Source organism: Homarus americanus, unplaced genomic scaffold (genome assembly GCF_018991925.1).
Source record: "Homarus americanus isolate GMGI-L3 unplaced genomic scaffold, GMGI_Hamer_2.0 scaffold34286, whole genome shotgun sequence".
Classification (NCBI taxonomy): domain Eukaryota; kingdom Metazoa; phylum Arthropoda; class Malacostraca; order Decapoda; family Nephropidae; genus Homarus; species Homarus americanus.
The window spans coordinates 122,689-142,936 of NW_024725567.1; the positions used below are offsets into that span (position 1 = coordinate 122,689).

General features: G+C 36.7%; 1 protein-coding gene across 1 annotated transcript in view; it reads left to right on the forward strand.

The window, feature by feature from the left end:
* Positions 1-6,001: 6,001 nt before the first annotated feature.
* The window catches only part of LOC121865242 (T-box transcription factor TBX20-like), a 113,504-nt gene continuing 99,257 nt past the window's right edge, over positions 6,002-20,248 (forward strand). The window contains 1 exon segment of the mRNA XM_042364591.1: positions 6,002-6,637. Coding sequence (XP_042220525.1) covers positions 6,478-6,637 — 160 coding nt within the window. The 5' untranslated portion in view covers positions 6,002-6,477.

Below are 20,248 nucleotides of genomic sequence, written 5' to 3' on the forward strand. Positions count from 1 at the left end.
TTAAATTTTAATAAAGAGAAAAAAAATGGAAATAAGTGTATTAATCGTTTTTATACAATGTTTCTTGAAGACGATTTAATAAAAAAAAATATTTAATCCATCAAGTTACTTTTGGTACAGTCAACCAGAGCAAAACAAAATTTAGGAAAAAACTAAGTCAACGATTAACGAATATTCACCTAAGCTACCCTGCGCGTGTAAGGTAATTCAATTATTAACCAAAAATGTAATGTTGGAAAATAATAATAAACGCTTACCAGACTGTAGTGGACTTAAGGAGTAGACAGGTCGAGGTAGAAGCACGGGAAATATTTCAATATATCACAATTCGGCTAAGCATCACCACAGTACTCCTTCGACTTCTGTGTTTTGGTACGACTGCATTTCTCAACAAAAACTGGACTGCATGGCGCTGTCTCTTTTGTAAAATAATAATAATAATAATAATAATAATAATAATAATAATAAACAGTTATTATTATTATTATTATTATTATTATTATTATTATTATTATTATTATTATTATTATTATTATTATTATTATTATTATATTACTGCTATGATAATCTTCAATATTATTACAATTATTACCATCAGTTTAATCATCATCATCATCACCATCACATTACAAATAATTATATCATCGTTATCATTTACACATCATCATCATCATCATAATTTTATCTTTTAGACCGATGTTAGAGTCAAAACAACAACAACAGTCGTCATACAGGCATTGATATAATTAACAGCTGACAGCAATAACAGCACCAATAACAGTAATAACAAATTGTGATCGTAATACCGTCATCACATACTTGTCCGACTCACTGCTAATATGCAATTCCCTTTTATAATTGTGTTTGGAAAATTGTCATTGCCATTACCTCTATCAATAACGTGATCGCGGTTGACAGTAAGTGAATATTGACGAGCTTATTATGTAATTACAATATGGCGATATTGGCTGTAGTGTTCGAGCCTCCTGTCATTGTTGAGTGCTGATTGTTGCTGTTGGTTCGCGATGTGACTTGATCTTAAGGTTTGTCTATTTTGCATTTTTTCATTTTTTTTTTAACGATAAGTCCTCAAGAAATAATAATATAGCCAGAGGAATGTTGATATAATTGAAAGGTGTGTCATGTTTCGTATAGAAGTTGAAATTAAAAACTAGTAAGACAAACGTTCGTGTTAAACCTTAATGGTAAAAGTACGAAGAGTTTTAAAACAATCCAAGAGTTATATAAATAAACATAATATTCTTATTGAGAAGAGTCATTGTAATTGAAGTATACTCTGACTCTGAAAACGTGTCTTTTTCATTATTTGTGATGTTTAAATGTTATAATTACGTAAAGTGATTCTAGATTAGGTGGATACAACTCTTCACGCACGACATACAGTTTACTCTAAGAACAGATTGGTAAAATGTGTGTGTGCCTGTGTGTGTGTATCTCCGCGGGCGTGTAAGTAGTGTGTGTGTGTGTGTGTGTGAGGTCTCGTGTAGGACCAACAGTGTGGGTGTCTGCCCCTTGGGTGGCCTGAAACTCCTCTCGGACCCCTTCCCTCCCCGTCACCCTCCCCCCACCAGGACAAATGACATGTATGTTGGACAAAAGGAAGTTCTCGGTAGGTGAGGCGGGAGATAGGAGCAGGCATGGAGAGAGAAGGAGGGAGAGAGGGGGTGGGGGAGGGGGACGCCGGAAGAAGCAGGGAGAAGAGAGGGAGAGGGAAGAAGGGAGGAGGGGGGAGGGGGGAGCACAGTTCTATGGTTGGGGAGGAAATATAGTAAGAGAGAAAGGAGGAAGAGGAGTGAGGTGTTGTTAGTGAAGAACTGATTGTTGTGATAATCGTTCCCAAGTGTTACCTGAAGATTAACCAACCAAATGCCAACCTAACCTAACCTAACCTAACCTAACCTAACCTAACCTAACCTAACCTTAACATAACCTAACATAACCTAACCTAACCTTAACCTAACCTAACATAACCTAACATAACCTTAACCTAACCTAACCTAAATAGCGTTAGGGAGGTTAATCTCTAAGTGAAATAATCTGAAGTGTCTAAAATCTTCAAGTGATCCAAGGCGTTTTTTTATTCTTCTTCCTCAACTACAAACTTCTAGAGCGTTTTACAATAGTACTTAAGAATCATATATCATTATCATCATTTTATTATTATTTTTTTTATTATGTTCGTCGAATGGTTTTCCTGTGAGCGCATAGTTCTGCCATTTGACATTCCAACACGCGTATTGACTTATGTAAATGACTTGTTCCACGCTGACTTGAATAATTCCATCGTCAATTATTACTCAACTTATTGTTATTATGTTTTGTTATTTTGTTCATCCTTCCTTTATTTATTTCCTTGTTTTATTTACTTTTATTTATTCTGATTTTTTTTTATTTTAGTTTTGTATTGGTTGTTGTTGTTTATACGTACATTATCTCTCTCTCTCTCTCTCTCTCTCTCTCTCTCTCTCCAGACTCTCACCTCTATACATACTCCTTCTACACTTTCTCCTCACTCTCTCTTCGCCTCCATACTACTCACTCTCACCCTCCACACTCCCTCTTTACCTTCCCTCCTCCGGATATAAGCTTGTCAAGTTACCAGACGTGTACTCAGAATAACTTTCCAGGTACTAACTAAGCTAACAACATGCTAACTTAACTAACCAGATACTAACATAACTTATTTCTAGACATATTCCTCGCTGCTATTTATTTTCTCTCATTAATGTCAATATCATCACTAAACGTATTTTATAAGCAAATCTACATCATTATTCTCTATAGCATAACAATTAAATACACACACACACACACACACACACACACACACACACACACACACACACACACACACACACACACACACACACACACACACACACACACACACACACACACACACACACACACACACACACACACACACTCACACACACCAAGAAGCGATGCTGAATTGTTTTACAGATCCAAGTGCAAATTTTACTTTAAAGAATAAACCTTTTCTCGTACTCCAGAAATTATATATACTCTTAAGAGCGACGTCCCAGGTTCTACACGTCTTAAGGAATACAACACAGATATAGTGATTGATAAAAAGAGTGTTAATTTTGTTATTACCTTTTGCCATTTTTGACTACCACTGCTCTGTACACAATGTTTATAAAAATACGAGAATATATTTAAATTCTTATTTCTTTTATTGTTGTTATGGCGTCACAATATTGCATAGATAAACATAATATGTCTGTTATTAAATTTCAACATTGTTATTAACTGATATATATTTTAAACTGCTGCATCTACAACACTGCCCCCCTGCCCCCCCCCCCTCCACACAAGGTTGTATTACTGTACTAACATTAATATATGAATGTTATCTTCATATTTTATTCATCAAGTCACCAGATATTATCATTACGGGAAACTTAAGTCAGTTTTAACGACTCATTTCGAAAATTTACATATCATTCATTTCTACTTTGTTAGTTATTATGCAAATGTGAGAGGCGGAAATGTACATCGATACATATACAAGTGTTTCAACGGGTCTGTTAAGTAGTGTTCAACAAATCTCTCTAATCAAGATATCAAATCATGATTCATGTGGCTGCTATTTTTCATCATTTTCAATATAATAATAGCTTTTTATTTTTTCTAATGAGATGACATGAAGATCAACCCCCCCCCCCCTGTTTCTTATTTCAAACTGGTGATTAAATATTCAAACGTTACTTGGAGGGATTAGGTTTGGTTAGGTTAGGTTAGCGAGGATTGGTTAGTGCTATGATTAGAGTCATAGTGTGGTATGTTTTTGTATGTGATTCCCGAAGGTATACTGTCACCATGATCCGCCTCCTTCAGTAGATATCTCGGTCAAGAGTGAAGCTGTGTTCGTGATGGTGAGCCTAGAGGTGAAAATGAATTGTAATCACTAATATGTGGTGGTGATATGTTCAGTGACAGCATGGTTGGTGATAATGGTGACTAAACAGCATATGGTGATGATGGATTATAGTGTGGCTTATAGATTATACATAATGAGGATAATGATGATTGTGAATGTAATTATTAATGTGATTGTGAGCCAGTACAGAATGTAAGGAAGTCGACGAAAGTAACATGAAACAAAAACTGAAAACTTCCTCAAATAAAAAACAAAAAAAACATTAAACAAAAGCCGTAATAAATCCTGTCCTTAATATCAACGATAAATAAAAATAACTTATGAACTTTAGTTTACAAAATAAAGTCCAGAAACTATAATATTAATAGTTAATATTTATCTTATTATCCACATCTTTAGAATAATAAAATAATGTAAATAGATCAATAAAATAAATAAAATCAAAGTAGAGTTTAATTAATTAATAACCGTAAAAAAATATCATTAATTTTTACCTGTTTATCTGGGACCCGAACACCTCCAGGAGCTTAATTACACCGCTATATACATTATATTAAAGGTATGATACTTCTTATTGTTGACGATGATGATACCTAAACGTAATTAGTAATAACACTATGAGGGTAATTAATTATTCACGTGTAATGACTAATTATATCGTGTGAGAATGATAGACAATAATTCTTACAAAATTATATGAATTATTTGATGTAAGTTCATACTGATTATTTTAAAGATAATTTAGACAATTATTAGTGGTTCTCAGTTATAAAATAAAATAATATTACCTAGTTATTATCTATAGTATGGGGAATTGTTACAGTTTTACATTGAAATTTTTTTTATTAATGTTTTATGGAAAGGTTCATCCCTCACAAAATTATAATAACTTGTAACTGTGATATTGTTATCTTATGTAGAAAATCTATAATAATAATAATAATAATAATAATAATAATAATAATAATAATAATAATAATAATAATAATAATAATAATAATAATAATAATAATAATAATAATAATAATAATAATTCAACAAAAGCCATTGATCTAATATACTTGAAAGACTAAAATATACCAACAAAATACCAAAACGACCATTAGTTATGCAGTTAAGAGTTGATACAGTACAAAAGCTTTACTCTTGTTCCATGGTACAAATATCCAACATACTAACAAAAGTTCTCCAGTGTTCAATATTCCTGACAATAAATGCCAATAAACCAAGAAAATACTTATCAAACCCAAAAGTCATATATCACTCTCAATATTCTTTACGTGATTTAGGATTATTTAGCAGTGTCGACGTAAAAGGGTAAAAAAAAAAAAAGCAAGGCGTGTGTGTATGTGTGGGGGGGGAAGGGGAAGGAGGGGAAGTTGAGTGAGAATATGTGTGGGCGCGCCAGGTCCCAGATCATGTGTGTGGACGACCCCTCTTAGCCCCTCTACCACCGACGACTTGTGAGGGCTTTTCACTTATCACCCGAGTTGCCTTATTCCCTCTTTATTTCTCATTTCCTCGGGGTTTATCCCTGAATTATTACACTCTCTTGATCGGCTGTCTGAGACCTCTGATACAGTATGACTTGTATTTTATTGTGAGGTGTATGATTATTAATAATGAGATGGAGAATAAATATGTTATCACGTGGAGCGGAAAATAATAGTGAACTTGGAGCTCATCATTCTTACGACTCCTCCCGCTAAAGGTTCTCGAGCTCTCATTGGTCCATCGTTCACTTGACGTTCTATGTGAGAAGAAATCTTATTGGTTGGGGCTAAACTGTTGATTGTTTGTTCAACTTGACATTGACTTATAATAACAAAGGTAAGTCATTGTTTATATATAAGTTATTATTTTGTCTGTTATCCATTTTCTCATAAAGTTAATAAGATATAAATGCTTATGATGGGATTGTTAAACTGTTTGTACTAAGAAACATAATGTTTTATAAGTAACCTGTCCAGCAAGTGACTGTCGGCAACTATGGAGGAGGGCGGAGCGTGCAGGACTCCGCCCCCAGCCAGCGACACCTCCTCATAGTCTTGACTCTTCATCAGTTGGTCATCACTCTGTACAGCGGGTGGACACTTCAACCTGAGTTGTTGGCAGCTAATTAGTGGAATATGAGGTGCCAGTGATGTACCAATCTAGTAGTTGTGACTTAACATCGTATCCCTCAGTGTAGCGAAGGAGCCCAAGTTCTCACAAACCAATGCGCCAGAAGCAGACGAATAACTTACATTTTTGACTGGATACGCTAGACTGCGCAGGTGCAATACAGGAAATTTGCCCTCGCATAAACAATCTACTTCTCGTGCGGAAAAAAAAGTCTACGGCCTGCCGCTTGAGGGGTGAAGAGAGCTGACACCAAAGCCATCAGCCCCTCATATGCGAGGGTCAGCTGGGAGAGGCTGACGACTGAAGCAAGAGCAGCGACCATCTGCCCTGCAGCACCCCGGACACCACCTGCACGGGGCCCATCTGTGGGCGTCGGCGGGCACGCGAGGACCTTGTGGGCGTGTTCGGGCGTGCTTCCTGCGTCAGTGATGCTTGCGGGAGGTCTCGAAGAAGCCATGTCTGGGTGTAAGCCGCGCGCCACCGACTTCTCTATTGCGGCTATCATGTCCCGAGGGTCGGCGGCGGCGGCGGCAGCAGCGGCGGCATCTGGGCTGCGACACGCCACCTCCCCCGGCCTTCCCCCTCTAGGTGAGTCCCGCCAAACACGGTACTGTCTCAAGTTAAGGTAGTCCGTCGGCTCCCTGAGGCAGGTAGACCAATATATTCACGAGTTTGTTAGAGCGAGCAAGTTAGGAAGGAGGTAGCCTACTGCCGGGGGCGAAGGGTAGTGGGTAACCACGGCAAGTTAAGGAGCTCTGGCAACCCTTCGCCTGCCTGGTCAACTTTCTTTTGTACTATAATTCGTCACAGTACCGGTTAAAACACCTCCTACACGGTACATCATCTCTGATTTAAAAATGTTTGACAATTCCTTTATTTCTATTACAACAATTACATGCATGAAAACGTGTGTTGTATTTTCAATTCTTGTCGTTATTTAAAATACCTGAAGTACTGGTAAAAATTATCAATATTCGTTGGTGTCTTGTCCCCTTGTTGTCATAAATGCCGTAGCTTATAGAGAGATAATATAACACCATGGAGTCATGTGGGGAGTCTGCTCTACCAAAACCCCAATAAAACTTTTAAAGCGAGAATTCCCCCAAAATCTATTAGTAGACAAAGTTATAAATTTATTTACCGATTTTTCCCATTAGTGTTTGATAAATATTAGTACATCATCGGCATAGTCTCCATCATAGTGATTTACTGAGTAGTATAGTGTTGTCTCATAGGGAGTGCTTGTGAAGGGGTTTGAGACCGCCTGAGTGGTGTTAAAATGTCTATCAGCGCTGAGGGATCATATCATTCATTGTTCACTAATATATTATAACCCGTGACCTCATAGTCACCTGTGTGGTCAGTGTCAACAAGTAATTACACGACTCTGGTAGACAAAATTCCTTAACAAGTTTGAACTTGTTTGTTTTTTGCCAACCGGTGAAAAAAACTCGCACCTATACAACAGGTAAAAGTTATCTTGTCTTTAAAATTCAATTACTCAGTCACGGGTTATGTTCTACTCTTACGTGTATCGATTTATTTATCTTCATAACCTGTTTTTATTCTCAATGTGATTAAAATGTGTATGTTACAGGAGAGGGATTTTTAGCTATATGTATAAAAATGTATATGTGATTCGCTTCCTTTAAGTAGACATATAATTGTATGAGGACTTTGCTCAACACAATTGCCAGTCGGCACAAAAGAGACAAACATCGGAAATTGCTCCGCCATAACGCCCACCTCCCGGAAATAATGAATTAGATTATACCCTAATATTTCCTACGATGGAAAATTTACGCGCCCCCGCACCGCCCATCGCCGCTGTACAGACGTGCCGCCCGCCCCACCCACTGTCTGGGTGGGCGGGCGGCGAGGGTAAGGGCACGTCCCTCGCTCACTCATGAAAACACACGAAGCTCATCTCCGGCACAAATTCACTACATTATATTTTTTTTATGTGTGGTCAGGTAGTCGGTACAGCGTTTGCTTGGGAAATTGGTCTATAAGATGTTCCATTTCAAAATTTAACGGTGTACAAGTTTGACATGAGCATCGAGAGTATCCGTATTGAAGACTTGAGATTGGGTATTAGATTATTGGTGTTGTTCATTAGTTGTTGGCGTTGATGATAATGTTTGTAAGGGATGGGGACGTCAGGGAGATAGTGGTAGTGGATGCAGTGTTGTGAGGGATAGAGGGCCGTTGCATGGTGAGAAGGATGGACGCCGCCGAATTGAAGGAGATGAAGATCTGCTGCTTTACAAGTCTATTACATCGGCAGAAGCTTTGTAGTTATCCCGCTGCGCTTGCCGACACTACTGAATTCTCGCTCCTGCTGCGCCTTGATGTACAGAACCTGGCGCCTCCTTTCTTCTGTACTAATTATAAAGAACTTGTCTCTCACTCCTTATGCGTCTAGTGTGCGGGGTTCGTCTGCTGGATGGTTCATTACCATTATTACACATAGTCAAGGATATATGTTTCTTTTTCTTTGCCGCGTGTCGTCTCTCCAACACTCGTACAACTACTTCATGTTGCTCCAGCATAAAGAACTTATTCTTTCAAGTGTGACCTTTGTAGAATTCTTGGCGGTACATTCCCAGTTGATGTTGGTCATATAGCCAGAGGGAAGGAAGAGGGGTGGGCGACACGAGACTGTGTGTGTGTAGAATCTTGTCAAGTTGACTCAATTACAATTATCTACTGCGGACGCGGATTTGATTAAGCGGAAATTGTCTTGTATGATGACTGCATCCCCTCTCGCTACAAGTGTCGGGCTGAACAGCGGGAGGGTGTAATTGGTTCGTTCTGAAGATAAAAAGGTTCGCCTTCTCAATCATATTTATTGTTTACACACACACACACGTGTGTAATATATATATATATATATATATATATATATATATATATATATATATATATATATATATATATATATATATATATATATATATATATATATATATACTCTAGCCTAAGTGGTGTCAGTTTCCATCTTTTTACACGACCTTATCACCTTATCAACATTACAGGACGGTAGCCGTTTACGTAGAGATAAGAAGAGGAGGTGGGCCAGGACCTGGTTTGTCCCGCCCTCTGCCCCCACCAGTAGTTTGGCTCTTCTCTAGCGGTCATACAAACACACGCACACAAATACACATGACGACCACACACACCTTGCTTACGAGGATTAAGCCCATTATATCACACTATGTTATGTGCTGTAATTTACCTACATAAACTACAAATACCAGTACGATTATGAAAAACTGTAACTTACGCAGTTAAATAAACTTTCAGTTGCCATATGTAAACAATGCCTTTAGCTAAAGTAGCCCTAACTGAGAGGTTGAGATATATAGAAACATTTGCATATATTATCGGAGTCGGCAGGTGTATGAAGCGGCTTCTGGTTGTATCAATTATTATCAATATCTGTAATTGATAACATCTGGCGAATATTCCTGTGCATCTTTTCGATATATAATTATTATACTTAGTGCTGCAATGATCATCATGACGTAAAGTTCATTGTTAGAAATAATGGTAGATTATTATTTTCTAATCTTGTACATTAAACTTGATTCTTCATCTTAATACTAATAATAATGATAATAATAATAAACACGATAATTAATAGCAAGAATAATAATATTGATAAGAGTAAATACGACAATTAATAGCTGTAATAATAATAATGAAAATAATAATGATAATGAAAATAATAATAATAATGATAATAATGTACAATAATAATAATAATAATAATAATATTGTAATAATTATATAAAAGTAAATAATAATAATAATAATAATAATAAAAAATCTCACTTATTTCACTTTTTGGTTTCACTCTTGTTCATAGTTTCTACGGCCACAATTACACTCGTTATAGTCAACAGATCATTGTATTAATTTTCCAAACCTGTAAATAACATGATACCTGTATTTGTTATTGACGAATACTGTACCGTATTTAATAATTCATGGTGTTATTATTTATATTATTTTATTATTATTATTATTATTATTATTATTATTATTATTATTATTATTATCATACCAGTAAGTGTTAAACTAACATTTTAAGTGTATATTTTTATTTTCTTACCTATTCTATACATCGCCACTTATTATACTGTAGTTAAAAACATATATATATTCATTATATTGTTTGTTATAATTTACACAAATATTGATTATAATTTTTACGTCATTCAAATTTTGTCTGAGAGATTAGATTATTTTTGTGGATTAATTACAAAATACTACGATATATTATTGGTAATTTCAGTGGATACAGACATTATCTTTCTTACACAACTCGTTATTTTTCTTTTCTGATAACATTTGATCTCTTCATCATTTTCCATTAAAATATTATTTTAAACATAAAAAGAATAACCACATTAATTTTCATCTCACCTGTGCGAAATAATTATAATAGTAATAATAATAACACCACCAACAATAAACATAATAATATTGATAATTACTGAACATTATGAAATATGAGGGTATAATTAATATTTTTTCACAATCAGTATACGTATTGTAATTTAGAATGAGTTAATTTATGTATTTGTAAAGATAGTGTAATTAATGACGTTTGCCATTACCCATTACATATAAGCAAAAGAACAAATTTATATTATGATGGTTAATATATAAATCATTTTAGAGATCTATTTAATTATTTTTTTTTGCTGAAGTAATTAAAATATACAGTAGTTTGTTTCCTTTATTGGTAACGCTGATCCTTGGTTTTTTTATCCTGTCGTGTTGTTTTAGTAACGAAGTTGTTTTAACACTGATCGTCGTATTTTTTAAACCTCTCTGTTGTTTTAGTAACGAAGACTAAGACTGGTGTTTCATAACCCTGGCAGCTGAATCACTTATATTAAAACATAATTATTTTCTATATTAATATCTTACAAAACAATAACTATAGTCAAATATTATATAGATCAAGTAAAAAAAAACACACAATACAAATTCATTATATCAGCAATAAATATTCTTTTGAAGATACAATATGCGTGTACTACTGTATGTGTAGCGGGTCATACTAACAAATTGTGTTGCTCGAATGTATATTTACTTGAGTACTGTACTTCAGCGGTTACAAAGTCTTTAAGCGCGTTTTATAAGGAGGTATTTTTATTAGGTCAACAACTTTATATAGAAATTAAGAATTTTTATATATAAAGTAATTTTTAGGTGATTAGTTATTTATATTTTATTTCTGTGCTTCAGTAGTTAGGGTATAATATAAGCATGTATATTAACACTGCTCATATATAAAAAAAAACATTAAATAAATATATATAAACAGTTTCCTCTAATAACTAAAGACAAATTATTATTATTATTAGGTAAACACTTGGTACAACAATAAGAAAGTGTACATAACCATTGTGTGTACAGTTTCACATAACCTAGTGTGTACAGTTTAACATAACCTAGTGTGTACAGTTTCACATAACCATTGTGTGTACAGTTTCACATAACCTAGTGTGTACAGTTTAACATAACCAAGTGTGTACAGTTTAACATAACCATCGTCCACATTGCCACATACCTAACAAGATTTCCAAGAATACTATAACACGTATTAATATTGTTGCTGCTATAATACAGTCAATTCGAATGTAGATCAGCCTGTGTACAGATAATTTAATATAATGCAAGCAAACACATCAGTAAGCGAGGGGGTGGGAGAGTGATGTGTCTGTGTTCCACCGCCAGTCCCAAGTGATTATTTCTGTTGTATGAATCTATCCGTCAGTCATATATACTTTATTCACTATTTACTGATATATTTCATAATTTTACCTTAGAATGTTGAGTTGTTGCTTTTTTTCATTCATTTATGAATCTTTGAATATGAGTTATATTTGGTCACTTAAGTTCGTGAGTCTCTGTTCTCTTGTGTCGATTTTTTTTTCTTGATAGTCACTTATATTTTCTAGTTATAAAAAGTAAATTACGCTGAGAATTTACAAAGAAGTATTTTATTTTTACCCTTTATTTTTTTTTTACTTGTTAGACGAATGTTAGTCTATTGTCACTAAGGTAAGTTCTCTCCTTAAGAAATTTAATCTTGCGGAACTCTTAAACCGTAGAAATAGTTCTGTTTGTGTATGAATCAGATATCGGACGTGTGTGTGTGTGTGTGTGTGACATTGGACCTTTGTGTGTGTGTGGGCGAGACAAGGGACCCAATAATTCGTACAGTAATGTGACATCCAAGGTTAATGAAGCACTGATTATGTGTCTGCATAATTCATTACACATCGGCGGCTTCTGGTTCCAGCCTCATGTGCCCACCATTTTATATATCTATATATTTTGTGTGTATATATATAAATCGTTTTGTCGTAAGAAAGCAAAAGAGTTAGTGTTGTAACATACTAACAACCACACAACCCTGTATTGGGATCCTAGCCTATAGCTTTCTCTTACATACTGAAAGATAAAATAGCGCCTTCGGGACCAAATTTCCTGAGTGTTATCCCACCGTCTGCTGTCGAGTCCTCCGTCTATGGTTGTTACCAGTATCAGCTATAGTGTACTCGGTAGTCATTACGGAGCGTGTGAGGATTAGTGTACAAGAACAGAGAGAGAGCACTGAGGCCTCATACCCCTCTAGCGAGATCCTGAACCTTGGAGCTGCTGTATTGCGAGACGTCTGGTATAAGGAGTTGTGGAGTCCCAGCCTTGATTTTCTGCACCTAAACCTAAACGTAATAAAAAAAACTCGAGGAAAGTTTTGATTATTTCGTGTCTGAAGATCAAAATAATTTAGTTTGTTACGGAAAAACTAATGCCGTCAATGAGGAAATATGAAGTCGTTTTGTATTTTTCTTAGTAAACACGGGTCTTAGTGCGTGGTTTGTAACGAGATTAATATTTTGTGGATTTGATGGGTGGAGGGGAAAGACGCATGAAATAGGTTCTGTGTAGCCTGAAACGTTAGTTGTATAAAGAAATTTAACTCCTTCCCGTTAGTATTAAGATGGAAATGTAAACAATGTGTTGGTTTTAATAATCTCGGAAGGTTTTTTTTTCAACCTGTATGAGTTTATAATCCATTTTATTATTTTTTATTATATTTAGACGATTAACAATAAAATACAAATCTCTTCCAAAATTTTTCTAACTTACACTTTTGAAAAATAACTTACGGATATGTAATTAATTATCGACCTCTGTTATTTCCGTTGTAAAATATATATATATATATCTTTTTTATTTTACAATTATACACAACGTTTTTCTTTGTAATACTAAGAATATTGTGATTTACTTTGGTGATTATAAGAAGTTTACCTCGCTGGTCTGTTATATATTAATTACTGAAGAAACAATAACTTCGTTTTTTTTTTACCTGTCGTTTCAGTAAACCTTTGTACGACCGTAGGTTAATATAGGTTTAAACCCCCTACAAAAATTACCTATTGAAAGCGACTCCCAATATTACAATTTATCTACACATAAAACCCGATATTGTTTTTAATAACCAAGGCAACAGAATAAATTAAAACACTGATCAACGACTAAAATGGAAATAATCGAAATTCTCCTCAGAAAAATATTGCCTATAACGTAGTCTTTTCACTTATCATTGTTATTGTTCTTACTACGCTTCTGTGCTGTGAATTTGTTCCTGTTGTACATCTCTGAATTGTGATTGGTCGTGTCCCCTATTTTTTATTCTTCTTACTGGTCGTTGATATTCACCTCTATTGTTATTGGTTGATGTAATGAAAATTCTTCTTTATTTCGGGTGTTTTTTTTTTATTGGTCACTACTCAGCGTTCCTTTATTCTGATTGGTTGACGGTGTCTCTCTCTCTGTTCTTATTTGTCAATGCTTTGTGTCCTTATATCCTGATTAGGTAATGGTGTGTTTCTTTGTTCTTATCGGCCACTGCTTTGCACCCTCTGTATTTTGATTGGCTACCGGGCGTGTCTTCTTTCTTATTGGTCATTGTTTTGCGTCTCACTATTCTGATTGGCTACCAGTGTGTGTATCCGTTCTTATTTGTCACTGGTCTGCGTTCTAGCATCCTGATTGACTACTATAGTATGTCCCTTCGTTCTTATTGGTCACTGGTTTGCATCACCAATATTCTGATTTGCTACCGGTGTGTATTTCTATTTTAAGGAGTCATCGGTTTACCTCCTACTGATAATTATCTTCGATCCTGATTGGCAAGTTCCAACTTCTGGGATGAACTGGGCGGATCATCTGGTTTTTTTGTTTTGTTTATGCTGTGTTGATACTAAGTCACCTGGGAGCCTCTAATCCAACCCGTGGTCTGGTCCCGGTGATCATGACGCCAACAGCCGCTATTTACGAACAAACTTACAATTGACAGAACACGGTTGTAATTGTTTGATAATACAAGTGAACATTTACCAATTTTCTTGTCATGGTTGGTGTGATTGTTAATATTATCATTGGGTGGTCCAATACGTAATTAGTTGATATATGAGTTGGTTAAAATAGAAGAAGATAATATCATTAAGTTTTGGTGAACAGGTATTGTAATAAATGAAGAGTTCTAGTGATCGTAGATAGTTAAATAGATATCGTTCAGGCTATCGTACAAGATAAACAATAATATGAAACTTTAATACTTAGATAAATGAGGCTATTTATACGAATAATTTTAAGTGAAAACAAAATTTCGAGTATTATTCGATGGTGAGAGTTTGGGGATAAATTTTTGAGTTGAAGAAGTTACTCTCTGCTTATAAGGACACTTGTGTTATCAGTGTGTGTGTGTGTGTGTGTGTGTGTGTATGTGTGTGTGTGTGTATGTGTGTGTGTGTGTGTGTGTGTGTGTGTGTGTGTGTGTGTGTATACGTGAACTAGACTATCACAGTTATATGAAAAAAGACAACACTAATATTCTTTCTTAATATAAAGTGTAAGTATAGAACTAATATGTATACCTTTAATTATACATATACAAGATGATGTATATTTATCCTGTAGGTGTTTTGTGTACAGGTATACTTGTATCATGTACCTGTTATCTGTACCGGTTGTTTTTGTATCGTTAATATGAATTTAGTTTATGTAGTTAGGATGAGAAGAACGCGTTAGTGTCACTGAACGAGACATACAGCTAACGTCGACCACTGAACGAGACATACAGCTAACGTCGACCACTGAACGAGACATACAGCTAACGTCGACCACTGAACGAGACATACAGCTAACGTCGACCACTGAACGAGACATACAGCTAACGTCGACCACTGAACGAGACATACAGCTAACGTCGACCACTGAACGAGACATACAGCTAACGTCGACGTACTGATATAAATTACGTGTTGGAAGATGATTATTTTGACGGACTGAATGTAACAGGAATTATATAACTACAGATAACATTATTTTAGATCACCTGAAGACTCTCCACTCCAGCTCATTTCATCTAAAGATTAACCACCCTAACACTATTTGGAGATATGAGGTTAGGTTAGCGTTAGGTTAGGTTAGCGTTAGGTTAGGCTAGGTTAGAGTGGTTAATCTTTACGTGAATATGCTGGGCTGGAGAGTCTTCAAGTGATCTTATATTGTATTGAATATTAAACAAAGAATATTAGAATATTTTTTACCCTTATTTGTCTGGGCTTCAGACACTCATGTGATTCTCTGTATGACATAAATCCCAGAAACTTCCACCACAGGATTATTAATACGAGAGAAAACTAAAACTAATTAAAAAAAAATCCTAGTTAAGTTCCTGTAGCCGATGGATACAGGCTTGAGGAAGGAAATTCTTGTGTTGGTAAATCGTAATGTGTGTGTGTGTGTGTGTCCCTCACCACCACCAACCAGTGTCGTGCATCTTTCACCGCTGACAACAGCAGCCCAAACCACACACGAGTGATGCCGTCATTACATTCCCACTTCACTGCTCACAACGGTAGCAACAAAAGCCACACACCACCATTACCTTCTCCTAGGCTTCATATAGACACCACTTGACGTATATATAAAACACAGGCTTGGGTATAAACCACACGGTGTATATAAACCACTGGGCGCACATAAAACACCAGGCGGAACATGGGGGTGCGAGGTGTGGGTCGAGACGTGACCGCCGACCACCACAGGACCAGGAGGCTGATGGTGTTGTGCTCCAGGGCTTTGTTGACATGAAGGGGCCGTGATCCTCGCCCAGGTGTCTTGTGGACCTCATCTGTTGAGAGTTGTCATGAGGCTAATTATGCCTAAGTGTTGCGGTTACTTCCTCTCAGTCTCTTGTGGCAAGTACTCGACCACACCTGTACACACACACACACACACGCACACACACACACGGACTATATTTGTTTATATGTTTGTGTTTTTTATGTATGTATGTGTGAATTTTTGTGTTTCCATTCGTCCGCGCGCATGTGGTGTGTGTGTGTGTGTGTGTGTGTGGACAAACATTCTACCATCCGCTACGAGAATCTCGCCCTCCATCTCCATGCCACCAGGACTTCTGAAACTCTAATAAACAGACGTCGACATCTGCAGTTACCCCAGGTCTTGAATCACTTGAGGATCAGATATCACTTAACAATTATCATTAATTACTACCATTTCCTGCTTGGTTCGTCGACCTTACCGCCCTGACACTTGCTCGCTCGCTCATCCACAGTGGTAGTGGGTCAGGGTGAGTAACCTGGTCAAGGTGATGAACAGATAATCTAGACGACCTACCCGGGCTCTGGCTACCCCGGGGCAGGTTATACACGTACTAACATTTACTACGAGCGGTAGAAGCAAGGGTGGTGGGCGGCGGGCGGCGCTACTGTGGGAGTAACTATGAGTAAATTGGTCATTTGTTACTCGTCCTAACGGAGAGTAATTGGAGGTGTGAAAACCTCTTTAGAATTTCAATTAAGTCGACGATTATGAGCAGAAGAAGCGAGAGAAGGGATCACTTCATCCCTGCCTCCCTGCCTGCCCGCCTCCCTCCGAGAAAATTGTTTCATACATTTGGTGGAGCAGCTCGGGGCGGCAACAGAAGGCTGAGGTTTATATGTTATTAAACTATTTGTTAAAACCAAATGGCCCGTATCTCCCTCGAGCTGGTCACAACCTAGAAATATTAACCTTACAATATCCTTCATTACTATATCATCATTACACCATTTAAAAAGAAATCATTTGTATATGTTATTAGACCATTTGTTAAAGTTGAATAGCCTGTACTTATATGTAATTAAACTACATTCAACTGTATTTAAAAAAATAAATAGTTTGTACCTATACTGAGCCCAAGGTAGAGGCGATATTATCATCACAATTTGCCTCATTAGTATCTTGTCATTATATCAGTCTTTACCAAAAGTACCTCCCCCCCCACCAAAAAAAAATATTCAAGATTGTTATTTAGTTATTTACAACGAATATCTTGTATCAATTTCGTTATAAGTACAACACAAGGAATATTTATCCTTTAGTGTAAACCTTATTACTATCGTGTAATTACACCAGTAGTAACCCCTCCCCCCAAAAATATATCGCCACGTAATACTGTACTTGAGAATGTCACTTGGGGAGGTAGAACCTAAACAACAGGGTCACGGTAACACGTCTTTCTCTCAATGTACAAATTATATTACTAATTACCTTATTATCATTATTATTGTTATTATTATTATTATTATTATTATTATTATTATTATACAACAAGAAACAGAGGTAATTATTTAAGCATTACAATACACTAATTTTACAGAAGAGTTTGAATGACATCGATACATGTTATAACTTATAAGAAATTTCCGAATGTTTTAATACTGTAAGTCAACGATTGTGGTTATAGATCTCAGTAGTTGGTTCACAAAAAAAAATACATAAACACAAAAAAAAGCAAAATTTATTAATAATTTGTCTTTTCGAGTTTTTGTTTTTTTTACAGTGATCTAAAATAACTTACTGTACAGCGTTAGGCAGAGTCACTCAAAAAACTATCTGTACTTAAGGGAATCGATGAATTTCTGAATGAACACTGTGACTCCTGTTGTCTTGGTAGGGTTGTCTAAATTCTTCGTCCGTTGTTATATTTTTTCAACACAATTTTGTATAGATAGTTTGTTGAGCTATTGTACGGTACATTTGGTTAAATCAAAATATTTTCGATAATTTAATTTGTTAATAATAATGACAATAAACGATGATACTGATAATATTAATAAACACGGTCTAATTTATTTTATTATATTTTGCAATAAATAATAATATTGTAATTTTTTAGTTAAATATTTTAGTAATAATTGATTAAGAAACATATACTGTATACATTCAATAAATTATACAAAAAAGTACTGTAGATGTTTATATACCTATTGTTGTTGTTGTTGTTATTATTATTATTATTATTATTATTCGATTGTATTTCCCCATATACGAGTAGTACTATTCCTTGAGTATCTTCACAGGTAATCAAATCAACACCTGACACGACTGATAATTAATAATACTAGTACAGGTAATAACACAGGTAATAACACAGGAATTAACAGTGAAACACTAACGGCGACAACATGAATGAGAAGAAAATTAGATTCACTCATGTTAATATTTTGTTATTTCCGGGAAGTTAAGACTCCTTCTCCGGCAAATTATCTCCGTCATAATTTCTAGAATGTCTTGATGAAAATTATACACGAGGTCCTGAATGAGTGTGTCATTCTACCACACTCCATAGCCACCAACAAGAGAGAGAGAGAGAGAGAGAGAGAGAGAGAGAGAGAGAGAGAGAGAGAGAATAATCACGGTAAGCATAACAATAACAAACAAGTCATTGGCGGCCAACCATTGTCAGTTCCCTCGTCTAGTGAAGTGGTTGTTACGGCTGTACTTAACCTTCCTACCTCCCCCCCACCCTCGTCTCTCACCCTCTCCTCTCCCCCTCCCTTATCCCTCACCCCCACACGTTCTTCCCCTGCCACACACACACCCACATACTGATCCCCTTGCTACACTTCCAAACACCCCAGTTAGTCCCTTGACCCAAACACACCTCCTCCCCTACCACACACCTCCTCTACCACACCCACACACTCATCCCCTGCCACCACACCTCCTCCCCGCACCCACACCTCATCCCCTGCCACACACCCACACTAATCCCCTGCACCCACCCACACTCTGCCCTACCCCACACCTCTCCCCTACATACCCACACACTAATCCCCTGCCACACACCCACACTAATCCCTACCACCCACCCACCTCCCTCCCCTACCACATACCCCACACTCATCCCCACCACTCACCCACACTAATCCTGTCACACCACACACTCCTCCCCTACCACATACCCACACACTCCGCCCTACCCCGCCACCCCACACACTAATCCCCCTGTCACACACCCACACTCTCTCCCCTACCACACACCCCACACACATCCCCTGCCACACACTCATCCTGTCACACCTCATCCCCTGTCACACACCCACATATTCTCTCCCCTTCCTACTCCACATATCAAGCGCTCAACACACCCAGCCTTTTCGACTCTCACTGACCATCACCACGACCTCATCTACAAATTTGGTAGAAGCTTCTACACCATCCTCGACACCGCTCCTACTACCACCTGAGATCCCAATCCGGAAATTGCTGTTCGACACCACAACCGCATCCGGCCCTTAAGTGCTGAACTGGCCATATAAGTGGCCCAGTCCCAACCATTGTAAAAGTATCAATAACTTGTAATAAACCAGTGTATTCACTCCCAGTAAATGCTACTTCTTGCACTGTCACTATGTTGAAATGCACTGTAGTTTGAGCTTTTCCCCCATCTAGTTATTATATATCTTATTTGTATCACTTATGTTACTTGTATATTATTTGTAATTCGAAACCCATTCCCCAAATATGTAACTGTATATTTTCAGCCTTCTGGCTGCCAAGCTCTTTCAATAAACCGTTAATTATTATTATTATTATTATTATTATTATTATCATCCCCTGCCACACACACACTCATCCCCTGTCACACACACACTCATCCCCTGTCACACACCCACACACTCCTCCCCTACCACACACACACACCCACGCACCCAAAGACTCACACCCTGACTCACACCGACTCAGAGACGTATCGCAACACCTAGAAGGTACAAGGCGACGGCAGTTCCTTTACGGTGTTCGTTAACC